The 12,326-nt window shown below is 38.9% G+C and overlaps 1 protein-coding gene across 20 annotated transcripts in view; it reads right to left on the reverse strand.

The window, feature by feature from the left end:
- mbnl2 (muscleblind-like splicing regulator 2) overlaps positions 1–12,326 on the reverse strand; it is a 79,048-nt gene that overhangs the window by 52,587 nt on the left and 14,135 nt on the right. For 19 of the 20 annotated variants that reach the window (XM_067402915.1, XM_067402918.1, XM_067402922.1 and 16 more), the window contains exon 2: positions 5,087–5,774. In XM_067402915.1, the coding sequence (XP_067259016.1) occupies positions 5,087–5,260 (174 nt within the window). In that variant the 5' untranslated portion in view covers positions 5,261–5,774. Of the gene's footprint in view, positions 1–5,086; positions 5,775–6,351; positions 6,611–12,326 lie in introns of those variants that run through there. The other variant, XM_067402905.1, reaches the window with a different exon arrangement.

Here is a 12,326-nt window from a genome sequence, read left to right on the forward strand (position 1 = left end):
TCACAGCCGCCGTGCAAATGCTGAGGTCGGCAGGACGGCGTCACAATGAAACAGTGAACGTTACAAATGAGCCCACTGACCAGATTCATTATCTGTTAATGCAGAGCACATGGCTGATTGGAAAACAACTCGGGCTTTTGTGCATCTTCGCAAGGTCAAGGCAGTCAGAGGAACTCACGAGTCTCCGCAGCACCTCCGGCTGCTCGAGTCCTGTCGCAAGCGAGAGAATCTGATGATCGTCGATTCCCAGGGGCCAAAGACACAAGCTCAATGGGCCCCTGTGTTCCAGATTGAATTAATACAGCAATACGCAATCTCAGTTCTAGAGGTCAGATGCCTGAACCAAACAAGATACCAGTATTTACTTTTAAATTATACTTTTATGACTTTTGCCTCAATAGACTCCAAATTAATGCTTATTAATAGTTAGTAAGGTATTTGTTAAACTGCAATATGTAACATTTTTGCAGTAAAATATCCAGAAACCACTAGGCCAGTGTTATATATTTTGTTCACTTGAGTACTTACAATTTCCCAAATGTTTCCAACTATTTGTAAATCATGAGAAAATTGCAATTTTAACCAAGGCTCCGGGACGTGTGAGGAGTCGCCTGTCAATTGCGTCATACCCACGTTTCTCTCTGTTTCCATTTTATTTTGTAGAAACCATGGAAACAACAAAGACGCTGTAATATATTACATGTTTTAATATACAAGGGAACAACTGTTTGGCTACATTTATTGACCGAAAACTATTATATAGCTCAACATGTTTAGTCTTATTGTTAAAATTTAATTTTCTTGATTTTTTTCCGAGTATCACACTTTACCATGCCTCAGAGAAAAACACTATTTTGTGAAGTAGCTAACATAGAATAATCAGATGCACCTTCAGTTGAATTTTCTCCATCGTACAATACCTTTTAAAATTTCCACTGGCTGTGAGGTGAAGACCACATGTCCCAAGATTCCACACATAGTGCACCTTTAAATTTAGGTAGTGGATTAAGGGATGTAGAATATGGTCATGCAGAATAAGATATTAATATGTACTTTATAAGTATTAATAAACAGCAAATATGCTAATAATATTCATGCTAATATACAACTAGTTAATAGTGAGACTTGGACCATAAACTAAAGTGTTACCATATAAATATTTTCTGTTTTATTATGATATAAATATTTTCCTTTTTATTTTTGAGAATCCATATGTCTGGGTCTACTTGCTCAGAGAAGACCAAGAAGAGGTTTAGCAATTTAGGGTGCAGGACAGGTTTGGTTTAGTCTTAAAACGGTGACATGAATCACATGAAGGCCCACTGTAAGCACCACATTGCAACCCCCCAGAAAACCTTATGATGTACAAAACAGTTTAGTCGATTGTGCAGATAAGACTCACTCACAAATGGACCATAATTGGAGGCAGTTGTTAACGCATTAGGTAGCCGTCATCTCTGACAGACATGAACTGCCGTAATAGACCGCAAGTCGATGGCAAATTACAGTAATTCACTAGATCTTTGACTCAAGTATACCTCACCTCTGAATAACAGAGAAGAGACGGCTCGAAAAAATATGATCCCAAAATAAATTAAAATTTTGCCCTGCGAACTGAAAGCCTGAGAATGCACGACCACGGGTTAATATGATTGCAGAAGCTTTGGCATATTTAAATGCATACAGAAAAACAATACAAGTTAGAGTACTTCAGTAAATCCTTTTAAAGTGTCACATGAGCTTTAGGCCTTCGATAAAACTCACAAATGCTGGTGTAATTCCATGCATCTTTCAAAATATCCAGCTTTAAGCAAACTCTACAGGAAGAATACGAGCTCACAGGTTCACTGTATTGATATCACCCACATGCCTAAGCGCTCGTAACACTATCCTCTGACACTGACCTACATAGTGACCTTGCCTAATTTGCGAGATAAACGGCAGAGTGTGCGTAAGCTGTTGACGATTGTTTTTGAAGGGTGGGACTGCAGTGCACATGAAGGTAAGTACCATCTTAAGTCTATTATTCCTGTGAGAGATTGGAGCTGCTCCAGTTTTACTGCGCATTTGTCAATGTCATCGGCGCAGTGTTTCCGCCGCATTAAAACATGCAGGCTGCTGTATTGCTCACCTCATGGCCATCTGTGTCGCGAAACATTACGTGACCCAGATTAAACAAAAAGATCACTTTGTGATCATTATGGTTTACTGGAAGAATATGATTAAAGACACCACTGTTTAATAAATTAAATTGTAAGTTATTATTAATAATAATTGTCACTACATTATTTATCATTTAAAAAAAAGTTGGGCTTGCCAGTACTAAAAGTGTTGCTAGGGTGTTCACAGCAGGGTTAAAAACTAAAACCATTTTTAAAAAAAAGTGTTACTTTTAAAGAAAAAAAAAAAAAAAAAAAAAGTACAATAAAAAACACAATAAAATTACTACAACCCTATTAAACTGTGTGTTGTCGTCGACACATCCAACTAATCTGTATTCACGTTACCTTAACTTTTCAGCCGTATGCACAGCAAAATAATTCTAATTGCTCCTGACAGTAGAAAGATTGTGATTTTCAGCAATATATGGCTTATTACGGTAACTTCATGCTTTCCCTCAAAAAATTACAGCAACTTTCGAGAAGAGCAGGAAGGAAGGATTTTAACAAAGAGATACGGAGCGTGGCAAGTTAGACAGTTTTAGATTGCATAAAATAATAAAAGAAACAAGCAAAAATAGAATCTGTTCGTTCATGATAAAAAATGACAAAAAAAAACACATTTATGTGCAAGTGCATCATCTAGTTTAATTTATTGTAAGGTATGAAGTTTCTGCGACACTACTGGCATGAAGCACAATTACAAAAACACTTCCCTTCCCTCCATGTTACAATCACAGCTCTTACAGGTGCTTGTGAAGGCATGACTCAACAGGTAAACATAGGTAACTTCAATAAAAGGTCCAACATATAAGGAATACTGTGTTGATTTGAGTCATGAGTATGCAAGTGAGTAGGTAAACACTGTCTAGAGTGAACATTTTCAGAGCGTTTATAAAAAACCCATCCAACGTATCTTGACATGATGCACCAAGGGTTTTTAAGGCTGAAACATTACAAACTGTACATTTGTCTTTCTGAATGGGTGCATGATTATGCTGTATGGCAGGGGTGTCCAACCCTGCTCCTGGAGAGCTACCATCCTGCAGATTTATGCTCCAACCCTGCTCCAACACACCTGTCTGTAATTATCAAGCAACCCTGAACACCTTGATTAGCTGGTTCAGGTGTGTTTGATTGGGGTTGGAGCTCAAATCTGCAGTATGGTAGCTCTCCAGGAGCAGGGTTGGACACCCCTGCTGCATGGTATTGAAGCGTCCATTGTGGCACACTGCATCGCAATGCCCCGTTTGCTTTGTGTTCATGACCTGTTTAATCTTGAAAGGTCTAAATGCAGAGAATTTTGGTTTGATCTCCCGTACCCGAAGCTGAATGTCTTTTCTCATGTAATGCATTAGTCATGGTTCTACAGTGGCTAAACACCCTCTGGCTCTGCCTGCTACGGTAGCCACGCCCCAAACTCTTGCTATAGGCTGAGCTGGAAAGTGACTGACAGATCTGAGCGGACCACTCTCAATGTTTAGATGGTGCCTGGGAGGGTTCACACTTTTGGGACAGATAAACCCATGAATGGCAATTTAAAAGTAGTCCAATAAACAATACACTGGGTTAAGAGAATGTATTTTAACCTAACAAAATTTTATATACTTCACCTTTAACAACAAAGCATGGGCTAAAATCTTTACTTTAATTATACTCACTGATACTTTAATTATTGCTCACTGCATTTGTTTTGCACATGGTCATGGTTCTAAAAACAGCACCGGCATTCGCCGAAACCCACCACCAGGCCGTTTAAATGACAGACGTGGCATGGTAACGTTAGATGGAAAGATATAAAACTGGCTGGATGAGAGAGCAGTGCTGCCCTTTCGGTCTCTATAGGTCAGCTTTATTTGAAGTGTGCAGTATGCAGTGTGGCAGAGCTGACACATGCACTCTAATTTGAGAGTGCTGCACTAAGACCAGCTATTTGCCAGCAACACAAAAAGTATCCTCAAAAAATTTGTTGACGTTCGCTCGATCAATTACCGGGTGCAGCGAGTTCCTGCGCTTCATTTACATCATAATAATTGCCTAGAAACTGATCAACAGTCAAAAATGGTGTTTATGCACACAAATCAAAGTGAAATTATGTTCCAGGTTTAAAATCCATCAATATACACACCAGTGACCGCACAGTGAATGTGATAATTAGCTAAACTTGTAACATATATAGTCACATATATGTTAATTATAACATATATAGACACTTGAGGAAGAATCACAATTACTGTATTGTCTATTGTCTCCATGTTTTAGTCAGAAGTGAAAATGCTTATAAATGCACGCCTATAACCTCAGTTCTACAGTAATGCAAGTTGCTTTGTTGGATTGTGTATTATTATTACTATTATTATTATTAATGAATGTAGTTACTTATCTAACATTCATAGATAAATACAAATATGGTATATGATAAATTAACCAAATATATTATTTAGCAGAAGAATCACAATTACCGTAATTTAAACTTTCTGGCTTGTCTTGTACTCAACTTTCTGGCTTGTCTTGTACTCAACTCTGATTGGATAAACCATCAATGTAAAATGCACATAAATGCACATCTGTGACTGCAATTCTATAATGCGTCAAGTTGTTTGTTTTGTTGTGGTGTATCATTATTAATGTTGTTAATAAATGAAATTATTTTAAACCATTGGTATCTTCATCATATTGCTGTTGGCACAGTTAAAAAAAAAAAAAAACAAGAAAAAAGACACGAGATAGTGATTTTATCATAGTTCAAGGCATTTCGCCAAATGTTATGCCTAAAAACATCTGTTAGCCATGCTAAATGCTCTTTGCATTTACTCATGGAACAAAACAATACTCAAAAATGATTCTTTCCACAAAAAAAAAATGACATTCAGAATGAGACAGAGCTAGTTAAATGTCCTCCGGCATTGCAGCAAGATGCATCTTACCTTCAGCGAGTCGAAGCAGGCGATCACCCGTCCATTCTCCACCTGGCAACTCTTGGGTGGGTGCGCGAATTTGCATTCCTCGTCACTGCGCGAGCAAGTCCCTCTCTGAAACTGCCGGCATACTTCGAGAGTCAGCCATTTTGTGTCTCGTATCGACGCGATGTTTAAAGCCATAGCAAAAGTTGTGTCGAGAACCTGCAGGCTCTATGGCGTCAGTAGATTGTTGATTTGGATTTGAAAAGTCTGTGAACGTATTTGTGTGTTGTTGTAGTTTTGAGGTTCGTCTCAGTTTGTTGGTGAGGCCCTTTAAATAGAGATGTCACATTCAGACCCCCGTTGGCTGTCGCATGGGAGATGGCCGCTGTCAGTGAAGCTGTCAATCTCTGCCAAGTCGTTCATCAGTCATTTAGTCCCAGGTGCACAACACTGGAGCGACAATGAGAACATGCTCCAGGTCTCCAAATGGTCTTGAGCCCAACGGTTGTGGATAACACTACCTGAAGGCAATGGCTCTCCTTGGAACGTTATCTAATAACGGTCCGCGAATGGAAAGAGTGTGTTGGTTCCTTGTGCTTTGGCAAGTCTGAGGAATTGAGATCTTTTGGGAGCCAAGCCAGTGTAGGATGGGGGCGGCGAGCAGATTCAAGTAGGAACGTCGTCAGAGAAGGCACTTTCTTCTGTCCGGGATCTGAAAAAGAAGGCCAAGATTTAATTTGGGTAAGAAACATGGCCAATAGAAGCTTACCACATGGATATGACCATTTCTAGGTGGCTCAAAATTACATTTTCTTCATTTAACTATTACTTTACACTTTTCGTTTGTTTATCAGCAACTACTAGGGTATAAATATTTAACAAAATCAGACAGACAGACAGATAGAACGATCGATAGAATGATAGAACGATAGAACGGATAGATAGATAGACAGATAGATAGATAAGCGACAATGTCCACCTAGAAGGAATAACAGGCAGATGTTATTCTGGAAATTGAAGCTTGGGGTTACCTAATCAGAGGCCATTCTAGTATTATATGTACATTTAGTCTCTTTGGATAAAAGCCTCGGTTAAATGATTAACAAATGAGGAACATCATCACAAGCTAGAAGCAAATAAGTGTAATATCAAATGTTGCATCAAAGCACATATGGAAAAAAACAGTTATCAATTAAGCACAGTGCCACATTCAGTAATATACAGAGGTGTAGTTAGTAGCACTTAAGGAAAAACACCTCCCCTTCCTGAACCATTCAACACTGCCTAACCTGTTGAGTAATGCCAGAGATTTTAGCCAATAGAAAACATGCAGCGGCGCAATATTCCTGGCAGCCATTCAACTGGCAGAGAAGAACTGAAACAGATGCGTATTCCAGACGTGATCCCGTCAGCAACGGATGCAACAACACCTCGACCAGCTCACAATGAACACAAAGAAAGGACAGACAGATAGACCGATATGGAGAGAAAGAGATCACATAGAGATAGACACAGAGATAGAGATAGAGAGCCAAAGAGATGACGACGACAGACAGAAAGACATATGGAGCAGCAGACAGACAGATATAATGACAGATAGACAGACAGAACAAGACAGAAAGACAGACTGATAGAAAGATAGACAGACAGAATTACAGACAGAACGACAGACAGAAGGAAAGACAGACAAATAGAATGACAGACAGACAGAACGGCAGACTGAGACAGACAGATAGAATGACAGATAGAAGGAAAGACAGACAGACAGGACGACAGACAGACAGACAGACAGACTGACAGATAGAAAGATAGACAGACAGAATTACAGATAGAAAGATAGACAGACAGAATTACAGACAGAACGACAGACAGACAGACAGACAGACAGACAGACAGATAGAAGGAAAGACAGACAGACAGACAGACAGACAGACAGACAGGACGACAGACAGACAGAGACAGACAGACTGACAGACAGACAGAGACAGAACGACAGACAGACAGAACGACAGACAGACAGAACGACAGACAGACAGAGACAGACAGACTGACAGACAGAACGACAGACAGACAGAACGACAGACAGACAGAACGACAGACAGACAGAACGACAGACAGACAGAACGACAGACAGACAGAACGACAGACAGACAGAACGACAGACAGATAGACAGATAGACAGATAGACAGATAGATAGATAGATAGATAGATAGATAGATAGATAGATAGATAGATAGATAGATAGATAGATAGATAGATAGATAGATAGATAGATAGATAGATAGAAAAAGTGCCTAACTTTACAGCAGAAATAAACATGTTTACAAGTTGGTACAAATTGTGGTTTTGGTCTATACTGATCATTTTGCCCTTCATGACAACTCTGAGGGGGATGATTTTTTTTTATCATCCGTTTAAATTATATTAAGCCTTAAAGTTCTGCATAATTAAGGGCGTGGTCACATGAGTGACAGGTGGATCGCGCTGCTGTCTGTGAGCCGTCACCTCAGCTAATTCAAGCCGCTGAATTTGGCATCTCTGCCGTGTTTGTGCTTTTTTCGGGATTATTTTATACAATTAATGGTCGAGAGAGATGTGCGTCTGTGTAGATGTGCTCGCATGCGGAAGGAAAGGATCGTAGCATTGGCTAAACGTTTTGTTCGTGAGATTTACTATGACTATGGCTGGAGAACATCCCTCTCAAGACACCACAAACTCTGACAGCACTGCTTGGATATTATAACTAAAACTTCTGCATTTTGGACGCAGGCTCATTTTTTTGTGAGATATATACAGTTTTACAACATAAACGCTGCTCAGGTTGCATAATTTCTTGAAGAACGATGATGGAGAGCAGATCATTCAGAAGAAATGTGATGCAAACAATGGATAATATATTAATATTTCATGGATTTAACGCTTTTGTGGACAAAAAGTACAGTTTTTTTGTTTTTCAATGGACACTCATGGACATTTTACCCAAGTGTAACGGATTGGATTCATTTTGCGATCACTATTTCATTAAAAAGGTATGAAGTCGCGTTTGATTTTTCGTGTTGTCGTGCAAACCTGACACAAATTTCAATTACTGGTGCTGGAGCATATCGTAAAAAAGATACTGTAGATTGACAGTAAACCTTTATAACTTTCTAATGATATAACTTATCTTTATTAACTAATAAATATAAGTTATATCATTAGAATATTAATATTTTAGATCCCTTTGCCTGCTAACATGGTCACGTCGAGCTAGGCGGCGTGGCTTCAGTAACCATGGCACCTCAGATCAACTATGTCCCGCCTCTTTGCCCATTTTCAGTTATCCGGGAGTGACGTGCGGTGACGCGCAGCTAAGATGGCATCGGCCTCATTTTCGCCTCAAAAACTGCTCTTCAGAAATCTACGGGTGACGTCGCAGACGCTACGTCCATATTTTTTTACAGTCTATGGTTTTGAAGCATGGCAACTGGTTTAAGCTGGTCCTTAGTTGGTCCTGAGCTGGAGCTAGTTGCTTAGGACCAGTTCAGGACCAGCACTTGACCAGCTTAAACCAGCTGCCATGCTTTAAAACATACCTAACCAGCATATGCTGTTTTTTCAACAGAGTTTTCAGACTATAATAAACTATAATAACACTAAATGGCTGCTGTGACTCGGTCTGTTACAGGAGATTCTGTTCTCGAAGCAAAAACATAGATGCTGACTATGATGGGCAGAATTATCATCCAGCCACTCTAGCTAACAGATTCTTCTTTGGCATTGGCCGTCCATTTTGTTGGAATGCAGAATTAAAGGGTTATTTCACCCCAAAAAAAATGAAAATTCTGTCATTAATTACTCCCCCCTTATGTCATTCCAAACAGCAATTTAATTACCACTTTCAAGGTCCAGAAAAGTACTAAAGACATTGAGGCAGTACTAAAGCAGTCGAAGTGACTGCAGTGGTTCAACCTTAATTTTATGAAGCGACAAGAATACTTTCTGGACCCTGACAGTGGTAATTAAATTTCTGTCTATTGAGGAGTCAGACAGCTCTTGGATTTCATCAAAATGACTTAAAGGTCCCATTCTTCGTGATCCCATGTTTCAAACTTTAGTTAGTGTGTAATGTTGTTGTTAGAGTATAAATAAAATCTGTAAAATTTTAAAGCTCAAAGTTCAATGCCAAGCGAGATATTTTATTTAACAGAAGTCGCCTACATTGAACGGCCAGTTTGGACTACATCCCTCTACTTCCTTCTTTAATGACGTCACTAAAACAGTTTTTTGACTAACCTCCGCCCACAGGAATACACAAAAAAGGGGGCGTGGTCTTGTTGCGCTCCCACGGAGAAGAGCGAGAGTTGTGTTTGTAGAGTGTGTTTGTCGCCATGTCGTCGAACCGGTGTTATTTTCATCCCGCAGTCCAATCACCTTTGTTTGGCCTTCCCAGGGACGCTGTACTTAGAGATCAATGGTTTCAATTTATGTTTAACTCAGTTCCCAAAAATTATAATCCACATGTAAAACTATGTGCAGCAAATTTTGCTGAGGACCGCTTCCTCAATCTCAATCAGTTTAATGCCAGATTCGCACAAAGATTATTCTTGAAAGATGAGCAGTTCCCTCTTTGTCTGGAGAAGGCGTTGTTTATGGACCACAACCGGTAAGTGTATTTTCAATTGTCAATAACACTGAGCGCATGCATCTCCACGTTATGGTAAGAGGCGTGACCTTTCCGGGCAAGGTACGCTAAGCTGGTGTCGAATTACAACACAGGAACCGCTGGCACAATCAGAACTCGTTACGTATTTCTGAAGGAGGGACTTCATAGAACAAGGAAGTCATCAGCCCGTTTTTATGACAGTGGAAACAGCGGTATACAGATAAGTAAATTGTGTGAAAAATCCTGTGTTTTTTTACACGCGAAACATGAACATGTTATATTGCACACTATAAACACAATCAAAGCTTCAAAAAAAACACGAAAAACAGGACCTTTAAATTGTTTTCTGAAGATGAACGAAGGTCTTACAGGTGTGGAGCAACATGAGGGTGAGAGGGTGACATTGTTGGTGAACTAACCCTTTAAGTAACCCAAAATACATTTTGTTTTACATTACATTTACATTCATGCATTTGGCAGACACTTTTACCCAAAGCAACTTACAATGTATTTCAGTTTTATAAGTTATTTTAGTAAGTTATCCATGCCATGGGTATCAACCCCATTACTTCAGCATTTTAGCACTTGCTCTTCAGTTTGAGTTGTACAGGAATGCATTGTAAAGAATGGAGCTTTAATGATTTGAAAGTGATGGATAATCAACTGATGATGTATCTTGAATCTTCCCTGTAGGTGCATTCAGATGTAGTATAGAGTGCTTTTATGAACATCAAAGTGCATACAGCACCAAGTTTGAAGGAAGGGCAAATTCCGCTAACATTGGTTTGAAAAATAATGTATTTTTTCTTGTGCTTATAGGTTCATTCCATGAATCAACCTTGATGGCAACAAATGCCAATCCAGCTGCCAGTACAGTGTAGACAGAGAGCAAAACTTTTCATTATCAACTCATCACTAACTCTTGCAATAAATTTGTCACCTCTGTCAGACTGCGAATGATACTCCGCCTCTAGCATGACTTGTGAACCTCACACAAACATTGCTGCTGAAATAGAGGACTTTTCTTGGAACATCTGGAAATATTTTCTTGTGCAAACTGAAGGAGAGGAGAGGAGGGAAAGGGTGGGGGTGGTGCAGGCAGACGAAACAAGGCCGTAAAAATCTGCAGCTGCCGTTGAAGAAGGTTTGCTGTGTAATGACGGCCACGTCCCCTCCACTTACAGCAAAGCCAACAGACAAGTGCCAAACAATAACTACTGTGTGGACGGAACTTAACACTATACTAACCACTGAAATGTGTGTAATACACTTTTTTATGGGTGAGGAATCGTATGCATTAAAAAGACGTGTCTGAACAAGTACAGAGGTTTATTATAGAGGAAAGTGAATGCCTGGGTTTGTTCTTCTCAATGGAATACTACTCATACTTTTTTTTTTTTTGTATGCCAGTATGTAGGCCAGTGTTGTGGGCAATGAAAGCACAAAACACCATTTGCTAAAATGTGAAGTATATACAAACACACTGCAGTGAATACCATTTCAAATGCATCTCTTTCTAGACTCATTATTTGATCAGACTGCCAAACGTTAAAACATTTAAATAAGATTATAAAAATATGAAATAATTGTAATTATTTCTGGGATGATAACTAGACACCACTCTGAATTAAACAAGTAACGCAGTGAAATCATGACACAATAATGTAGTATGCAGTAAGCAAAACAATAGTATTTCTTTCAGAACATAGCCACCTTGATCAATTCAGGTTTTTTAGGACTTGTGGTGATCTGGACCTTCCTTTTGTCTGTCACCAATAACACACAGCAAGCATTAGCGTAATCTAATGAGCTCGAGTGTTTCTTTCATTTTCCACTCTTGTTGCTAAGGGTCTGTTTCTTCTTTCTATTTCCCACAATGCCTAGCAACCACAAGAGTGCACCTACAAAAAAGAAAAATCTAACTGAGGCGTAATGAGAGAAATTGAGCCTTTAAGAAGAATGCAACAGGTGTGGTGCAACAGAAATACATACTAATCTGCATAAGACAGTGCAATCATAAAATAATAACAGCAACAACAAAACAATAAACACAGTATTTAAAAAAAACAAGCATAATATATAATATCTTGTTGTCATCTCATATTAGCTTTCAATCTAGCAGTGCATCTGCTATTCATTATGAGATTTGATTGTAAAATCTTAAATTGTATTAATTTAAGACTGTAGCATTCTCAAATTAATAAAACTATAAATTATACTGTAAAACTATAATTTGTGGTATAAACTACAATTTATAAATTATTTAGTAAAACTATAATTTATATTGTACTGTGCTTTTGTAATGTGTGAATTCCCCCTGTGGAAAAATGAAATGAAATGAAAATTTCCTGAAGAACAAAACAGAAGCAACAAGCCACCCGACAAACTGCCGACTCGTCCCTTGCTGAAATGTGTGTTGAAGCCCTGAATCAATACCTTCAATGCACCATACAACTTTACGATAAACCAAGATGACAAGAAACAGTCAAATAACTGGTCTAAAGGTCCAAACTGTCAAGCAGTCATTTCAAAAAGATTTCGGGCGCAGCTGTAATTTGAGATTCTTGTGTGCGGCACTATTTGAGCTCTTGAAAAACACATTAGCAAAGCTTCCTTTC

The sequence above is a fragment of the Chanodichthys erythropterus genome, chromosome 12 (genome assembly GCF_024489055.1).
Source record: "Chanodichthys erythropterus isolate Z2021 chromosome 12, ASM2448905v1, whole genome shotgun sequence".
In the NCBI taxonomy this organism is placed as follows: Eukaryota; Metazoa; Chordata; class Actinopteri; order Cypriniformes; family Xenocyprididae; genus Chanodichthys; species Chanodichthys erythropterus.